The following is a 19,657-nucleotide window of genomic DNA, read 5'->3' on the forward strand; positions in this document are numbered from 1 at the left end:
AAACTGGGGATAATAAAAGAAGTTACCATGTAGAGTAATGGTGAAGGTAAAATGAAATAAGGAATGTAAAGTGCTTACTACTATGCCTAGTAAATAATACATACTGTAACTATAAGCTATGATAAAAAAAAACATCATTATTACTATCACCATTATCATTGTAAACTAACTGTTTCATATATTTATAATATTCTACAAAGGAATAAAATGTTTTACTTTTGGGCTTCCCACAGCTTATTCATTTCATAAAAATTTACCACCATTGGAGTCAGATTGAAATCTCCCAAATGAAAGTAACAACGGAAGCTGCACTAGTGACAATTATTTTTAAAGGAGTGCGGTTTTATGCTTTGTAAATTCGCCGGACAAGCAAAGGTATGTAAACATGTACATCTTTCTAAGTGGAAGTCCAGCTGGAAAAACAAGAGATGCATTTTTAATAATCATAATCACCTCAAATACCTAGTATTATGCTAAATCTTTAAAGCAATTTTGGATTTTAAAAGCAAATTATTCTCCAGCACAAGTTAAACGTGTTCTCAGTAGTTGCCTCAAACTAACAGTTTGCTTAGATAACTATTATTTGGCTTTCTTCTTAGAGATCATTTTTATTTAACATGTTCCTATCTGGTACTGACAAATACTAAAATACCAAGTGATGGAGTCTGACTATATTACACTTTGTATTAAGTTAAATGTTTAAGAATTAATCTTCTCTCTAATGTCCTTTATCTCATACTATCTCTCATGGTAAGTTACCTGAGATCAAGTTTGACACCCTTCTAAATTAATAACATTCCTTTTATAGATTTCACTTTCCCTATAATTGATTAAACTCTCAGTGAAATTACTTTATTTTATACTCATAACTGTATTATAAATTCTAAAAAAATTGAAATTTGTGATAAAAGATCGTAAATCTGAGAGCACAAGTGAAGTAACATGGATTCAAATTTACAAAGCTATGGGGGCACCTGGGTGGCTTATTTGGTTAAGCAGTTCGTGAATTCCAGCCCGGCATTGGGCTCTGTGCTGAGAGCTCAGAGCCTGGAGCCTGCTTCGGATTCTGTGTCTCCCTCTCTCTTTGTCCCTCCACACCGCTCCAAAATAAATAAACATGAAAACAATTACAAAGCTGTAAAGGAAATAGCAAGAAAAAAATTTTGCAATAGGCCTAGAAACCAATATCTTTAAGTCATTATCATAGTTGTGATAGGGAAATATATTAAAATGGTACATTGCTACGATGATGTGGCTTTTGTTCTTTTCTAAAGATAGTGAAGATCAGACATTTATTTCTTATTATTTTGATAGATTCTCACAGCTAAATAAATAGTGGGGGGACTTCATTGGTAGGGAGATGAAATTGAGAATGTTTAAGTAAATTGTTCATTGGTGGGAGAAGCTGACATTTGAATACAGGCATGCTTTGTTAATATGCCCTGTAACCTCTAATTCACTTATGAAAAATTATCGCAGGTATTAGGTATGGGTTGTGAATATTTCCTAAACACTAAGAAGTCTTAGTGCTTTGGATTAGAAGCCTTAACCTTTAAAAAAAATTTTTTTTAATGTTTTATTTATTTCTGAGAGAGAGAGAGAGACAGCGTGAGCGGGGAGGGTCAGAGAGAGGGGGAGATACAGAATCTGAAACCGGCTCCAGGCTCTGAGCTGGCAGTCAGCACAGAGCCCGACGCGGGGCTCGAACCCACGAACTGTGAGATCATGACGTGAGCCGAAGTCGGACGCTCAACCGACTGAGCCACCCAGGTGCCCCGAGAATCCTTAACCTTAAAACCAGACTTCCTACTAACTTTATTTCTAAAGACAAAAGACTGTAAAATCTTGCAAGGTTTCTAGGGCATTCCAGGCATAAGTGATGTTATAAGATAGGTGTAACATTGCATGGTGAATCAGGGAATCAAGACCCTGAGTTCTAGACTCTGCTTCTAATTATTTGACTTTACACACCGTACCTAAACCAGCAAAACAAAAGAGTTGAACCTTATCCTAAGGTACCACCCAGTTCTATGGGGTGTTTCAATGGGCACTGCACCCAATTATCATTAACAGAATTGTTCAGGTTATACCGCAGCACAAACTAAATTACTTTATGCAATGTAAAAAGCACCAAGTTCAAATTACGACCCTAAAAATAATTATATGCAGCTAAAATCTGACATAAGTTGGTGCTTTGGATTCAACTGTGTTCCCTCAAAATTCATATGTTTAAGTCCTGCCCTCTAGCATCTCAGAATGTGACTGTGTTTGGAGAACGGGCCTTCAAAATGGTAATTAAGGTTAAGTGAGATCATTAGAGTGGGCCCCAATCCAATGTGCTGGATTTCCTTTTTTTATTTTTTAAATATTTTTAATGTTTATTTATTTTTGAGAGAGAGAGAGCAGGGGAGGAACAGAGAGAAAGGAAGACACAGATTATGAAGCAGGCTTCACGTCTGAGCTGTTAGCACCGAGCCCCATGAAGGGCTCGAACCCACAAACCACAAGATCATAACCTGAGCTGACGTCAGAGGCTTAACCGACTGAGCCACCCAGGTGCCTCTTCTTCTTTTTTTAACTTAAAAAAAAGTTTTATTATTTACTTTTGAGAGAGAGAGAAAGACAGAGAGAGAGAGAAAGAGAGAGAGAGAGCGAGCCAGTGAGGGGGGCAGCAGAGAGAGAGAGAGAGGGAGACAGAGGATCCAAAGCAGGCTCTGCACTGAGAGCACAGTACCCGATGCAGGGCTCAAACTCATGAACTTTAAGATCATGACCTGAGCTGAAATTCAACACTTAACCAACTGAGCCACCCAGGCGCACCCAGTGTGCTGGTGTTCTTATAAAAAGAGATTAGGTCACAGGTACAGAGGAAAGACTGTGTGAAGACACAGCAAGAAGACTTCAAGCTAAGGAGAGGGGCCCCAGAAGAAATAACTGTGTTAACACCTTGATCTCAGACTTTTAGACTCCAGCATTGTGAGAAACTGACTGTTGTCTAGGCTACTAAGTCTGTGCTACTTTGTTACAGCAGCCCTAACAGGCTACTATGGCCCACTCTTCTGGCTCTTCTATATAGCAGCTGCGCAAAGGATTCTAATGTCTATAAATATAAACACTAGGTATAAAAGGGACATTAGGTATGTAATGAAATATGAAGACCTGGGACCTTGCCAGAGGTCACACTTCTCCTTATACATGAAAGTCTCTCTTGGGATAGCATGTCCTGTTCCACACACAAGCCCCTTAGTCAGTGTCACTGGGAGAGTCTCAGCCACAGCAGTGCTCTGCAAGGAGGGATTAAAAATAGAAACAGTATCTACCAGCATAAGAAAATCAAAGCCACACGAAAGGCAAATACTTTCAACAGTCTCTGAGGAAAAGTGAAAGTATGTTCACAGGAAGACCTTCTGCCTGTAGTCACCAACTATGCCTTAGAGCCAGAGGGACTGGCTCTCTAGAAACTTAATTTTTTGATGAACTAATTACATTTCTATGATTTCTCCCTCTTCCATGGTGGCTTCATTCTCCTTGGGACAATAGCATTTATTAAGGAGAATAAACCCTGATCTGGAGGGTTCTCATGCCTCCCTCCTTTGAATTCCCATTGCACTGTGTTTATACTTCTTAGGGCCCTAATTAAATTCTGCCCTGTAGTTGGGCAATTTGTACTCTTCTATTATCTGAACAGGAAGCAAAGACTATGTTAATTCCTTACCATAACTTACCTCTATACTCAACTCAGAGATTGCACTCAATTAATACTCAGTAATATTCATTAAACAGAATTGAACTAAATTACCATTCAATAAACCGCTAAAGTGTTATTTTGCACTTTAGGTCATAGGTAAACCCATACATCAGGAGGAGACTTCACGGGAGGGCTGGAGTTCACACGGAGAAAGTCATGGGAGATGAGTTTGGAGAGATTAAGCAGACACGGAGCACCTTAAAATTGAACAAATTTGGATTTTATCATGGGGCGGATGGGATGAATTTAAAGCAGGGGAGCAAATTTCACATTTGCATTTTTAAAGAAAGATCAGTCTGGTGCCAGTTGGAAAACGAATCACAAAGAGTCATGACTCAGGCCTAAAGCTGAAGGTGGGGGGTGAGTTATTAGAGAACAGTCAGCGGTGTCTGAGTTTTGCAGTCTTTGTCATTGAGACACTCGTGGAATCACTGCCAAACCAACCAAAGTACGACTGGACAACGGAAGAAGGTGAAGAAGGCAATTTTGATTTTTAAAAAAAAATTTTATTGAGGTATTAAGCATAATAAACTGAAGTATGTAAAATACTTTATTTTGAAATGCACAGCTTGATATCGATATACATATGTCCCCCTAAGTCAAGACAGAGAACACTTCCAATACTTCTCATGCCCTTCCCAATTAATAGCATATTCATTAAAAGAGAAAAATTAGTCATTTTACAGAGAAAACGTGAAAGATGCTACCTTAACCTCACTATCAAAGTTAACACCATCAAAATGAGACAAATTGGGACCATGCATTTCCTGATATGATGCAAAGGCCAAAGATGGCAACAAATTCTTTGACACATGTTTCCATAGGGAGGTATGGACTATGTATGTGATTGCTCTAACAAACAGAATAAAGGAGTGATGCTCTGACACTTCGCTTTCTTTGTCCTGCAGGCATTTGCTTTCAGAACCCAGACATTTGCTGCACTACAACAACCCAAGCCACATGGAAAGCTTGCCAATCCAGTCTTAGTTGAACTTTCATCTAACAACCGACATCAGCTGCCTGCCATGTGAGTGGGCCATCTTGGATGCCCAGCCCAGGTTAGCCTTCCGATGACACCAGCCTGGGCCATGTCTCTACATGAGATCCCAGGGGAGAAACGCCCAGCTAAGCTCCAACAATCTGAAAAACCATGAGAGACAAATAACAAATTGTGTTTTCGGCTGCTAGATTTTGAGATGGTTTGCTGTGGAGCAAAAACAACAGATAACTGAAATAGCAGCCAACATTGTGAATCTGTAAGCTCTGAGACTTTCTTATCTTCCCTGCTGAATCCCCAGCTTCTAGAATAGTAGCTGGCACACAGTAGATTGATAAATGTTTGTGGTGAATGAATAACTAGTAATATTATTGATGTAATATTGTTGATTGATTCAAATGACTTGAAATACCATTTTTAAAAAACTTACTAAGCAGAGGTGCCTGGGTGGCTAGGTTGGTTAAGCGCCCGGCTCCTGATTTTGGCTCAGGTCCAGATCTCACTGCTTGAGTTTGAGCCCCACATTGGGTTCTGTGTCGGCAGCATGGAGCCTTCTTGGTCCTCTGTCTCCCTCTCTCTGCTCTTCCCCCACTTGCGCTCTCTCTCTCTCAAAGTAAGTAAAAACACACTTAAAAAAAACTATTAAGCAAAGTTTAAATGCCTTCTTTTGGCTTAATAAGTTACTTGAACAAGCAGAGAATGTTAAAAAAAAAATCACGCTGTTAAGCTTATATCTACATTCAGAACTGGGTCACACATTTGACCTACCTAAAAGCGGGTCTCTTAAAAAATAGAATGTGTCAACCTAAATATTTAAAGGACTCATTAAGGATGCTGTTTTGAGGCTTTAAAATCTCTTAAATCTAGTCCTTCAAAAAATCTTTTATCTTACTTTTTTTCTATACCTCCAGCAGCACCAGGGCTAGCAATAAAGGGAAAAGATGCAACAAAAAAATAACCTAAGAGGAGAAAAGGTACTCATTGTGCTTTGATGATGTTGTATTTCCAGGATGCTTATGATAAAGCAAAAAATAATTTTCCATTCTCTCATTTTCTCGCTCTCTCTCTCCCTCCCCCTTTCTATCTTTCCCTTTCCCTCACTTCTTTCTTTCTACAAGTCAAATTTTAAGTTGTTTTCCATTTCTAAGCTCCTTATCTGAACTAATAGAATCAGCTATGGACCAGCACCAGCATACAGAAATGATTGAATAATGAATGGATGATGGCCTAAGGAACAATGAATAGGGTTAATGAGAATTGAATATTTTATGCAACGGTTGCCCTGAATTAATAATAATCTAAATAATAAGTAGGAGCCCATTTGTATTGTTTTTATTGGGGTAATTAAAAAGCAGCATCTGTTTATATACTCATCAACCCATATAAAGATATGTGAAATTATAATGTCATATATTGAAAAGTAAAATGTAAATATCATATAAAGATATACTGTTGTATAGTGATCATCATTGAAAAATGAAAGGGAGTTATAGATTACTCTAAAATAAAAGTAATAATCCTCATTATTTACATAACTCAATTATTGGATGATTTGTATTATGCTTAAAATGCAGAAAGACATTTAAAGAAAAATTTGGCTCTAAATGTAATTTTTACTACCAAATGCACATGTATTAGATTTAATCAATATTTACCTTTCTGAAATAAGAGAAAAGCCCAAGCCTTATTTTAGAAATAAATAAAACTATTACTTATTTGTTTCCTCAGAGCCTCCTCTATTTCCAGCTGTGGTTGTCAGTAATCAATCCTTCACTTCACATAGTCCTTTTATTCGTTTACTTGCTTTGGAGCCATAAGCAGAGTATATCCCCAGTCAGGTGGCATTGTTGTGGTTTTCCTCTTTCAGAATCAGATTAATTCTTCCAAAGGTTATATTCTCTCATGCAACCAAGAAATCTTCCTGCTCAAGACTGTACACTGCTATTTCCTTTCATTTCAGGCATTCCTACTTAATGCCCAAGTACTGGCTTATCCCATTGACTACATTCTTGTTCCCAAATTATTCATGTTTCTAATGACCTACCTGTTGCTTTTTTTCCCCACAGGAAGCAAGGAGGAAGCAATTTTGGTGTTACTATCTATATCCTTCACATCAACACATTAAAAAATTACAGAGCCTCGTGTCTGCTTAGGATACTGTTTGTTTACCTGGTGAGCTCCTCTTCTACAATCCTACTCACAGGTGTCGCCAAGACATTCTACTGTTGGAGCACAGACAATGGCAAAGAAAGACCATGGAATTAGTGACCCAAATGCCCTGCTTTGGTTTTTATATAGGAATTTAGATCTAAGTGCTGCTGATACTTCATTATTTCTCCTAACGAGTAACTAAGTCCTATCTCTTCCTAAAGCAGAAGAAATGGAATATTCAAGTAAACAAATGGATAGATATTCCTTCTCTTGAAGTGCTTACTCTATTGGTCTTTGTCAGGACAAGTAAGATAGTGTAGCTACTATAATGATGGCTACCCAAGGTGCATAAAAGTACTTTAGTGCTGAGTACGTGCTCATATCTTATATTTTAAACTTTTACCCAACAAACCGTCTTAAAGCACTCCCCCAGTCAGGGTGCTTTGGGCTGCTTCAGTTCTATACATCCAGTGATGGGTACCCAATTATGGGTACAGAAGGTTCCTAATCCCTAATTGTCCAGGGCCCCACCCTCCTTTTCTTGGGATTATGGGTGTTTTAAGGGCTTGGAGTAGATATGGAGGGAATGTCCATGTACAAGCATTAGTTGAGGCCAAGTAGAGACCTTTGGCACAGTCAACAGTCATTCCTGAGTGATTAACGGTGAGATGGCCTTCAAGACCTCCATGAATGCCTTGTTAGGATGACCATACGTCCTAGTTGACCCAAGATATTCTAGTTGATGCTATTGTCCCTGTTGTTCTAATGTAATTGGTGCCCTTTTCACTTTCAAGTGTCCCAGTTTGGGCAATGAATTATATAGTAACCCTGTTTATCATAGAGCTTTACCGAATGTACCTACTTAGGCAGTTATCCTTTTATCGGCTCTCTGGATCTGTTCTCCTGCCCACCCTATGGTCAAACTTCCAGCCTCCTCCCCTGACTCTGCTAGCCCCAAATCTTCTCATCCCCAGGAATTCTTCCCTCTTCCCTTCTTCATACCTGGAAAGCTTCTCTCCTTCAGAGCTATCCTCGATCCCCTGTTCCTTCCTTTTCTTTTCCACAAAAAACTTTAGACCCAGACATTGCAATTATTTAACGTTCACAGATGGTCAGCACACATTGGACATTATTTTTTAATGCTGCCACACTAGTCATTAAGTAGTTTTAAAAACACCTCCGATCTAGATCCCATCAACAAAGGCATCTTTCTGACTTACTAAACCAATCTATCATACTCGAGAGGGCCCAGACGGGTTTCTCAGATTCTCATATACAGCGAGCGGAGTAGTCCTGCAGCTTGAATGCCATGACTTAAATTCTTACAATCCCAAAGAGGCAACACAGTAAAACATTTAGGAGCACAAGATTTTGAAAATAACCTAATAACATTTAAGTCCAGGTTCCAACACTTACTAATCTTTGAAAAGTTAGTTTTTATCATTGTCCTTCAATTTCCTCTGTAAAATATGATTAAAAGTACTTCTCTTCCTGCCTATGGCAAATATCAAGCAAGTTAGTAAATGTAAAGCACTGAGATCAGTGCCTAGCACAGTCATTGCTTTTGTGTGTGTGTTTTTTTAATGTTTTATTTACTTCTGAGAGAGAGACCATGTGAGCAGGGGAGGGTCAGAGAGAGGTAGACACAGAATCCAAAACAGGCTCCAGGCTCTGCCAGCACAGAGCCAGACGAGGGGCTTGAATCCACAAACCGCGAGATCATGACCTGAGCCGAAGCTGGAAGCCTAACCAGCCTAACCAACTGAGCCACCCAGGGGCCCTGCACAGTCATTGCTTTTAAGATACCATCAGCTAGTGATGATGTTTAGATCTACACCCAGGTTTTCTGAATCTAAACTCCATGCTTTTCGTGACACCACTACTACTCAAGCACTCTCCTACATATAATAAAAAGCAGTAAGAGGCCAATGAAAGATATGGGAAGTACTTTATTTTATCATGTGACACCATTTAACAGCCAGATGTACAGATGCCTAACCACGGTGTGCAGATCTCAGTAGAGAAGACGGCTCAGAAATAGCACTATTAGTAATTCAAGTATTGACCTTTATTTCATAAAGACAAATAGTTTGATGACTGATTTATCAGAGCTTTAAAATGCAATTTTATACAGTTGTTTTCTTAAAAGTTTTGAACCAAATATAAACAAATACAGTTTATTCACATAATGAAACTGCAATTGAAAACAAGCTTAAAATTTCCCATCTCAGCCCATTTTTCTCTTTCTAGCATTGCAAATGCTGCCCTCCATCATCATGCTGAAATCCTCAGCAGCTTCCATACCATTTCCAAGGGAATCCTTGAGAAGTAGTGAATGTCTATCTGCCTTCAGAAGGATACAGATAACCTGGAATTTTTCTTACACATTTCCAATAATCCTACAACTTACACTTTCTGCTCTTTTGAAATAACATACCAGTAGGAATCTGAAAACCTAGATTTTCAACCTGGCTATGTCATAAACTAGATGATGTCATCAACTAGAGAATAACCCTCTCCAGCTCTCTGTTCTTAACTGCAAAGAATAAGAATAAAGTCCTATTTGTTCAGTCTTTAATTATTATTTATCTTCACAGTAACTGTTAGTGTTAAATAAGGCAGCATTATATTCACTTTTTAGAGAAAATTCAGTTTCCAAGAGGTTGCACAATCTACCCAAGATCCCACGGGTGGTAATACAACAGAGCTAAACTTCAGTCACCTTGCTCAAGACCCTAGTGCCAATACACATTGTACTCATAAGTTGGTTCAAATGATGCAGCAACAATTTCCCAGGTCCTTTCCAATGATCACATTTTGTACTTGTTGCATTTTTTTCCTCTATGCCTTCAACCAGCATTTAAATGAGAAAACATACATATAATTCGTCACAAATTTCATTTGCCATGGTTCTTTGCTTTAACCAATCTTCACAATTTTCTTGTATGTCTCTACTAAATCCAGAGAAGTTACTTTTCCAGACAGGTCTCACGACTACCTGCTTCTCTGAAAGCTTCTGGATTTACCTGTTTGTTTGTCAAAACAAAGACTGCTAAAATTTCATAAGTATCAACTCCTTTTTATAATTTTTATAAGTTATTTCATACATAAAACCAGTTCACAAGTCCTCACCAACTCTTATTCCCTGTAATATTAAAAGTGTACTTTCTACTGAATTTGTGTCCACTTTCCTGTCTGCTTTCACTTGGGAAATACTGTTCTCCTACCTTGCTGTCAAATCTCCCTTGCCCTAACAAGAAAATATAGTCATAAAAGGTAGGAAAATTCTCACTTTCACAATTCTATAGGAAAAATAAATTAATCACTTAAACTGGACGGCAAAACTTTGAATGCTAAACAAGAGAGATACAGGCCATTCCCTAAGAGGTCATATGACCAATTTAAAAGCTGATGATATGATGTGTCTAAAATTACACATTAACTTTATTTATAATAATTTATGCATGTGCTGATTAGGCCTGTTGATATTACACATGAACATATGCCTAAACCAAATTAAACTTTATAAGAAAACAAAATTCTTTACACCGGCAATCCTGAAAATTCAGCAGAGCTCAATAAATAGTATGCTCTCCCATGGAGGGAGCTTTAAACACTCAGTAATTTGAAGCTAAATGAGAAACTAAACAGGGCATGGGATTGGGGTATACACATATGAAAGTAATTTTAACGTTTTCTTCATTTTGATGCTATTGCTTTCTTGTCTTCAGGAGGGATGATTTTGACTTCAAAAGTAACAAAATATTTGAGAAGGGATTTTACATCTTTCTCTTCTAGACAGTATTCTTCTGCTATTTTCTCAGCAGTCCACGTTTCTGGGTAAAGTTTATGATTATTGAGAAGTGTCAATGCCTCTACAATGGAAATTTTGCCTTTGGGAATGTTCTTAATACTCATCATGTTAAAGTCTTGGCCTTTTACCAATCTGAACTCCTTTGGCTCTTGACGTGTTCCAGCATCTTTTACCTAGTATCAAAAAACAGAAACAAAAGGCTTTCAAGATGAGAGAAAAGATGTGACATCTACTTTCATGCTTCTCAATTCTCCACTATTCTTTAAATAAATACTACACATGCTTCTCCAAACTACACTTTCTCGTTACAATGACCCAAAGGTTCAATGGCACTTTCGCATATCACCGTTTCATAACTACAGATCAACCATCATTAAGAAATCTAGTCAAAATAACAATCAATTGCATAACATCCACTCATCACATTTCATGCATATTAAAGAATAACAAAAATGAACTGATTAGATTAAAACTTGTTTTAGAAGGGCAGAATTCCGACTCTGCCCTAACAATTTACTCGATAATCCCCATTCTGTTTCCTAGTTTTGATTTTCATATTCAATGCCTTCAAACACCTTAAATGAATTTAAATATGCTAGAGATCTTGCCTCTTGAGAGAAAATAAACCAATACAGAAACATAAGAAAACAACCTATGCATACTCATCTTTCCTCCCATCCGTCCCATCCAAGTATAATCCTTGCTCTTTCATTCATTACTTGGGTATGCCAATCATTCTCTTCTTTTTCTTTCAGTTGTACAATGCCTACTGCTGCTGTTTGGTCAAAATATAAAAATGCCATCGTCACTATCTTTTAAAAATGCCCACTGACACTTTGTTTATGGCCAGTTTCCTTCTCTCTAGTTAAGCTTTAAAGATAGTATTTGTGATCTCTGATCCAGGATTAGATTAGAGGATTAGATCTTAATGCAGAGAACACTTTTCAGGCTTTATGAACACTCACTAAAGATCTGATGCAGACCACTCCAACACACCCATAATAAACTTTCCCCTTGGTTTCCATGCCACTCCACTTCCTAGTTTTCCATCTGTCTCTCCAGTGGCTCCTGTGTTCTTGAGGACTTGTTCTCTTCAGCTGCCCCCTGAAGGTTAGTGTGCTCCCAGTTCTGGCCCAGGCCCTCTTTTCAGTCTTCACATTCTTCTACAGTAATCCCACACACACCCTGGACTTCCATTACTACCTAAGTGTTAGTAACTTTCAAAGCTGATCTCAAACCTAGACCTTTCTTCTCACTTACAGACTCAAAGTCCCAAATGCGTAAGGGGCGCCTTTACTTGGATTATGTACAAGCACTTCAAAATCAACATGTCTAAAACTGAAATTACCCCTTTCTTCAGAAAATCCAGTTCTATCCCCGTATTTTCCATCTCAGTGACCAATATCACCCCTTTCCTCAGAAAATCCAGTTCTATCCCCGTATTTTCCATCTCAGTGACCAATATCACTTCCCTCCATATCTCATTCCAAACCTTAAAGCGTTTATGTCCTGTTATACCTGACATCTCCCTCTCCCTCACACATTACATCCACTTGATTACCAAAGCCTGCTGATAGTGACTTCCAAGTCCCTGTTGAACACATTCACTTCTCTCCTCGTCACTACATCACCCTACTCCACGCCAAAGTCGCCTGTGGGCGCTACTACAAAAGCCTAACTAGTTTCCTTTGATTGAATAAAATGAACTTTGTTTCTTCCCAGCCCATTATGAAGGCAATCAGATATGACACTCTTCAATGACTTTCCACTGTCCTCAAGATGAAATCCAAATTTCTTAGCAAGACGAATAAGGATCTTCATGATTGGGTCCCTATTACCTCCATCCTATCTCACTTCTCCCAGATTTATTGCTCACACTTTCCTTCAACTGTAAATGAACTCTAACTGGTTTCTGAAGGCATCACACTCTTCTACCCCTATACTGTAACTTTGGCCTGAAACACCATCCCACCTTCTTCACTTTCCAAAACTCAAAGCTTCTCTTAACTTTCTATTCCCAGGTAATTGTTCTTCCACTCCATATACACTTTTTTTCAAATTTCCCTTCTGTTTAACAGTAAATACTAAAATATGATGACACTGAACAATATCTGATAAAATTCAACATCCTCTTTAATTGAAAAAAGCAAACAAAAAACTCTGAGCAAATTAACAACAAAAAAAAGCCCCAAATGTGAAAAAAGTATTGTTTTTTTTTTTTTTTAAATGTTTTTATTTATTTCTAGGAGAGAGAGAGAGACAGCATGAGCAGGGGAGGGTCAGAGAGAGAGGGAGTCACAGACTNTTTACCGTGTTTTATGGCCTTATTTATGAACACAGCAAGCAGAATTCCAGCATTGGATGAATAATTTAAGTGACCCAGAGAGAATAGCCATCTCTTTAGTGAAATACATCAAAAGCCTATGGATGTTAAACATTCATGTCTATCAAATGTACATTTTTTTTAATATTTTTATTTATTTCTAGGAGAGAGAGAGACACAGCATGAGCAGGGGAGGGTCAGAGAGAGAGGGAGTCACAGACTGAAACAGGCTCCAGGCTCTGAGCTGGCAGTCAGCACAGAGCACGACGCGGGGCTCGGACCCACGAACCGCGAGATAATGACCTAAGCGAAAGTCGGACACTTAACCGACTAAGCCACCCAGGCGCCCCTGAAAAAAGTATTCTTAAATCAGAAACCATATCATTTTATTATAATTAATGCTGAAACATTTAGAGACACCCTATGAAAGGAAACAACAGGATGGAATACCAACTTTCACTGCTATCTTAATGCTACAAACACAATAAATGTAGTAGGACAAATACTAGATAACTGTAATTCTATGCTGATGACATGGGAGTATCTTCAGAAAAATAACACAACAAACTGAAAAACTAATAGAAATAACAACCTTGCAAATGTGGGTAGCTGCAATACAAAAATTACTTACTTTCTGGAAATTAGCAATAGTTAAAACCCTTAGGGTGAAAAAAGATCCTATGGTAGCAACCTTCCTTCTATGCCCCCCAAACTCAGTAATACAAAGATGTTAATTCTCAAATTAATCTGTACATTCCAATTCGGTTACACTCAAAATCTGAATCATACGTACTAAAGAACCTGACACTTTGATTCTCAAGTTCATCTGGAAAAAAGTGACAAGAGTCATGAAACTTTTGGAGAGAGGTGGGGGGGTAGAAGGTTGTAACGGACATCAAGACACATTGCAAACCTCCTTTAATTAATATAGTATGATCCTAGTGTCAAAACAGAAAAGTAAGTAGAACTGGTAAATCCGTAAACAGACTTGTATATATTAGTATTTTAAGTGAGTGGAGAAAAGACCCGGTTATTCCATAAACTACATTTAGACAACTGACCATCCAGCTGAAAAGATCTCTACACACCAAATACTACATTTAATGACAAATAAAGATTTTAACATAAAATATACAGTCATAAAAGTACTAATACAGAAAAACGTTTTTATGTTGGAGTCCAGACTTCCAATACATGAAAGACAAAAACAACTAACGTATTTGACAGAATTTTGAGTTGCAGTAAGTTAAAAAGCCAGAGAAAAGGGGCGCCTAGGTGGCTCAGCTAATTAAGCGTCCAACTTCAGCTCAAGTCATGGTCTCACGGTTCACTAGTTAAGCCCCGCATCACTCTAACTGCTGTCAACACGCAGCCTTCTTTGGGTCCTCTGTCCCCCTCTTCTCTCTGTCCCTACCCGGCTTGCCCAGGCTCGTGCACTGGCATGCACTCACTCTCAAAAAGAAACAAAAAAAGTCAGAAAAAATAAATTATTTGATATATGATATAGAGTATCACTAATGTCTAAAAACATCACAAATAATTAAGAAAACTATGAACTACCCAAAAGAGAAAAAGGGGCAAAGCTAAATAGGTAATTCAACCTTTTTCTTCATTGTCATTCACCCAAGTCTCTTTAAACTTTTCCTCCAAATTTTAATACCACCGTATATCTCCTTATGTTTTATATCTACATAACTGTATTCATAAAAACTGTTAAATTTTTTCACTCTTGAAGGGCCAATTTTTGAATGCATGATTTAGTATAGCAAGAGAGCAACAGCAGTTGGAAGTATTATTCAACACCTGTTATTGTTGGAAGTATTCAACACAAAAAACATGAACATCAACCCTTCCATCTTTTTTTACGGGAACATCTGGTGATAAATGAGCCCTGTAATTGCTATTACATGCAACAATTCACAAACCTTATTTTACATGAGTTTTATTTCGCTTATCTAATGAAAATTACATTAATAACCGTATCTGTGCAAAACAATATTACCAATCTAGAGAGGACCAGAGAACTTTACAATGGAAAAATATCTGGGAGTTGTCATTGGCACTTTCCTCTCCTTTAATCATACTCTTCCCCCTACTTAGAACCTTCCTGCTCCAACAAACTCATCTAGTTAACTTAGGTTCATCCTTCAGGCCTGAGCTTATTGTCCCTTTCTCAGAAACCACCTCTGATTGTCCAAGCACAAACAGGTCCCTCTGATATACTCACAGTGCCCATACTTCTCCCTCACAGATTTATCAGTAATTATGTACTTAATGGTTGCTCATCTGTTTAATGTCTATGTCCCTCACAATATTATAAGCACTGAGATCAAGGACTAAGTCTGTTTTGTTCATAACTATACACAAAGCACGTGTGCATTGTATTTACATATAGATTTACATATAGGTTCCCATTCCTAATGTATTTCATAAACTCCCAGTTTTTACGTTTCCTATCTGAATACAGATTTAAAAAACAAAACCAGGGGCGCCTGGGTGGCTTAGTCGGTTAAGCGTCTGACTTTCGCTTAGGTCATGATCTCGCAGTTCGTGGGTTCGAGCCCCGCGTCGGGCTCTGTGCTGACTGCCAGCTCAGAGCCTGGAGCCTCTTTCAGTCTGTGACTCCCTCTCTCCCTGACCCTCCCCTTCTCACGCCATCTCTCTCTCTCTCCTAGAAATAAATAAAAAACATTAAAAAAAAAAAAAAACAACCAAAACCAAAACACCGACAACACAACACTAAAGGAATCCCTGAGGTCAAGACAAAACTCAACCCACTGAAAGATGAGAAAGTAGTACTAAAGATCTCCTCTGGTCGTTCAAACGACAACCACTAGAAATATCTTACCAAATCCTACAGATTGTGAAACAATACTACTACCACTGAGCTTAAGTTCTGCCAATGCACTGTATGCTGCTCACAACTACACTGACAGTTCTATTAAACATGCAGAGCACTCACTCTCTTTTACTACCTACCACACTTCTCTCGTTCGTTTGTTTCCCTGGAACACAAAAAGGTTCAATTACTCATCTGCTGAATTAAAACACACATTACCTGCACAGAAGACACAGGATCTCTGGAGTCAACATACACATCTTTTAGTAAGGACAGCAGTTTGTCATTTTTTCTAGCAACTTCTCCCTGAATTTCTGGATGGTCTAAAAAAAAGAATGTCACGATATTAAAGCCAAGGAAAATTCCCTCTAAGATCCTAACACTTAACACAAGACAGCCACTTTTAATTTTTTAATAAACAATCATTCGGACAATATGGGAAGTGCTGTACTGCGAATCAAAATGCTAGGTCAGGCCCGGCGTCCACCGTTGTGTGAAGACCCCCAGAGAGCACTTCCGAGAAACTGCAGACTCGGATTCCTTCCCACAGGCGTTAGATAAAAGCCACCGCAGGCCCGGACGGGGGCCGCCACCTCCGCAAATCCGAAGTGGGCGGAGCCGCCACTCCTACGAGGGCGCAAGGGGGCAGTCTCAATGTCACCGGCCTGGGGGGTAACCACCTTACCGCTCTCCGCGGGCGAGTCACTGCGGCCAACCCCGGTCACCCCCGCCACTGGACCAAGGTCCACGGACGCCGAAACGCCAAGCCCGCCCCGGGAGCCCGCGCGCGGGGTCCAGACGCCCCCTTGCACCACTTACGGCTCATCTGCTCTCGCAGCAGGCTCTTCGTGGAGGGGTGCCTGGGAGCGGGGGACGGCTTCATCTTGCTGATTTCCCGTTCCGCCCGGTTCTCTAGGTTGAAATTTCTGATTGCGCGAAACACCGCAGCGCCCATCTCCTCACAACATGATGCCCTCTAGGTTCACGGCACACGTGGTGTAACACCGGCACCGGCACCCTCCGGGACGCACCGAGCATGCGCACGCGTGGGGTCGATCCGGCCCGGAGCCGAAACATGGGCGCTAAAGCGCGCAGTTCGCCCCCCAGCGGTCGGGAGGGCGCACGCAGCGTCTTTGCCCGGAGTGTGTCATAGGGAGCCCCTCCCTTCGGGGTGCAGGGCTTGTGACAGACTTCGGCCGCTTCCGGCGGGAGGGGGCGGGGCCTAGGCTCCGACCCACGTTGTTCTCACCCCTGCGGGTTTGGGAAGTCGGGAGGGAAGTTTTAAAACTCTACCAGGACAGGCCTCACCCAAGACTTTCTGATTTAATTCCACTGGAAGGAGGACCGGCGTTGGTTTAAGCTTTCCACGTGATTTCAAAATTGCAGGCTGAGTAGAGAATCAGAGTGGTAAGGAAATTGACCTTGACTTCCTTCCAAAGGTCAGGGCAGCAACGGAAAAGCCGAAAAGCCAATAATAATAGAACTAACTGCGCCAGGGAAAAGGAAGGTCCTAAAATCGCCCTTTCCTGTTTTCTGAGAGGAAATTAATGAAAAGTGTATTCTTTCGGGGCACCTGGCTGGCTGGGTAGGTGAAGCCTGCAACTCTTAATCTCAAAGTCATGGGTTCGAGACCCACCTTGGGTGTAGCAATTACTTTATTTTATTTATTTATTTATTTTGCGATTACTTTAAAACATTGTTTAAAAATCTCTAAGAAAGAAAGAAGGTGTATTCTTTTTTGATGAATATTTGTTCTCACTCTTTTAATTATTTACGTTCCTGTCCCCTTGCGTGATGCCTTTCTGATTAAGCTACCTTGTTCTCTTATTCCTTGATCTTTTACATCCCGTTCTTCTAACGCAGTGTGACTGTATCGGTTTCAGTCCTGCTGTCCTTTCCCTTTTGTTTATTTTTGATACTGATGTGTTATTTATGTATACTATTAAGTTATGTGTTACTGCATCATTCCCCAACTTATTTCTCTTTTAAAGCTAATAAAACTTCCCTGTAACTTAGTGAAAGGAATAGCCAGTAAGACATTAAAAAAAAAACAACCAAAAAACCCACCAGTGTTGTTACATACTCTCTCTTCCCGCCTCCCCCCCCATTTGTAAACAGATTATTATGTTGTCCCTTCTTCTTGTGATTCTTTAGAAATATTGTCATGTGTGTATATATATATATATATATATATCCATAAAAGATAAAAGGGACCTACTAGGAAGTAGCAGGGTTTCCAAAGTTACCATATTTTCATAGACTGTGGTTGTTAAGATCTGTTTTTAGTGTCCTCAGCTCTCAGCGTAATGAAGGTGGTTGTTTGTTTTTGACCAGTTAAAAGCAAGAAAAGAATTGATGTAACGATAATTGAATTGAAGTAATTTTTTAAAAAGAATCAAAGAAAAGGGCAATTTTATTTAAATAAAACTAATGGTTTATTTATTAAACTATTAAATGTAATACTTAACGATAAGAAAAGTACTGCAAGGAAAATAGCTTCCACCATTGATTATCACGAAATGTGTTTTTACTGGGATTGGTCTTTGAAATTGAGAGGCTAAAGCCAGTTTTCTCTTCTAGAGTTAGTTGGGAAGTTACCCTGCAGGTGGCAGGCTACCCCAGGATTTCCCTCCTTGAAACCTAGGCATGCCTAAAACTCCATGCTTGATAGCCCAGATTCTCATATTTCTATGAGTGCCAAGAAACTTTCATCTGCCTCATTATGTCCATGTTCATCAGTTATGGCAGTACATTCTGCTCACTGCTTGTTAAAATATTTTAAAAGTAAAAAACTCATTTTCATAGAAATTTTTCCATACTTCTAGTAACACGTTAGACATACTCCTAGGAGCATAAAAGTAATGTGGCGCAGAAATTACAGAAAGTGTAAGGGGTTGTGGAGATAACTATAAATGAAAGGATTCTTTGAATTCTCACAAGTAGGTAGAGTTTGGATCCAGTGTTTCAGAAACCTCCAGCCTTGGGGCGCCTGGGTGGCTTAGTCAGTTAAGTGTCCGACTTTCGCTTAGGTCATGATCTCGCGGTTCGCGGGTTCGGGCCCCGCGTCGGGCTCTGTGCTGACTGCCAGCTCAGAGCCTGGAGCCTGTTTCAGTCTGTGACTCCCTCTCTCTCTGACCCTCCCCTGCTCACGCTGTCTCTCTCTCTCTCTCTTAGAAATAAATAAAACATTAAAAAAAAAAAAAAAAAGAAACCTCCAGCCTATACCAGCTACTTGCCTGGTCTTGGTCTGGTGCTACTCAAGCCCTCAGAGCAGAACTGAAGCAGAGGTGCTCCCATCAGAAACGCACAGTTGGCATCATTGCTTGGGAATCATTGTGGAAATAAAGCCTCAGTCATAAATGCATAATTCTAGCTCTTCTTGTCAAAATATGCAAAGTAACAGGAAGTCTGGGCTCAGAACTCTCCTGGCTTCTGTAAAAGGATGAAGTCAGGTCCCTAAGGAAATTATAACCAGGATGGTGCTCAGAAATAAGCAGATCTCTGAACAGAGTGTTATGATGGGTATGTATTACTAAATATCTTAAGATACTAATGAAATAAACCCCGGGTCTTGCCAACACAATAGAATATAAATTCTATGAGGACAAAAATTTGTGTCTGTTTTGTTTATTGCTATATTCATCACCTTGAACAGTGCCTGGTACACAGTAGGTTCTAAACGAATGTCAAACAAATATCAGAGAAACCCAAAGACTAGTAGGGCCCCTGAGCTGGAATCCAGACCCTAGACAGATTCCCTCTGCCAGAAGTGGATCCTTGTGAAA

At 39.4% G+C, this 19,657-nt stretch overlaps 1 protein-coding gene across 1 annotated transcript; it reads right to left on the reverse strand.

Annotated features, from left to right (window-relative positions):
- Positions 1-8,825: 8,825 nt before the first annotated feature.
- Positions 8,826-16,953, reverse strand: NDUFAF4 (NADH:ubiquinone oxidoreductase complex assembly factor 4). Its single transcript, XM_039220423.1, has 3 exons — positions 16,692-16,953; positions 16,092-16,195; positions 8,826-10,883 (listed from the first exon to the last, which is right to left on the reverse strand). The coding sequence occupies exons 1-3, from the start codon at positions 16,825-16,827 to the stop codon at positions 10,596-10,598; spliced, it is 528 nt and encodes a 175-aa protein (XP_039076354.1). The 5' UTR covers positions 16,828-16,953; the 3' UTR covers positions 8,826-10,595.
- Positions 16,954-19,657: the final 2,704 nt, after the last annotated feature.

This window comes from Hyaena hyaena, unplaced genomic scaffold, assembly GCF_003009895.1.
Source record: "Hyaena hyaena isolate Hyena2069 unplaced genomic scaffold, ASM300989v1 scaffold_887, whole genome shotgun sequence".
Classification (NCBI taxonomy): Eukaryota; Metazoa; Chordata; class Mammalia; order Carnivora; family Hyaenidae; genus Hyaena; species Hyaena hyaena.

Coding starts and splice junctions, on each gene's coding strand:
- NDUFAF4 (XM_039220423.1), bottom strand. CDS start 16,827: ATGGGCGCTGCGGTGTTTCGCGCAATCAGAAATTTCAACCTAGAGAAC. Junction 16,196..16,691: donor GCTGCGAGAGCAGATGAGCC/GTAAGTGGTGCA, acceptor TCTTTTTTTTAG/ACCATCCAGAAATTCAGGGA. Junction 10,884..16,091: donor ATCCTGTGTCTTCTGTGCAG/GTAATGTGTGTT, acceptor TTTTGATACTAG/GTAAAAGATGCTGGAACACG.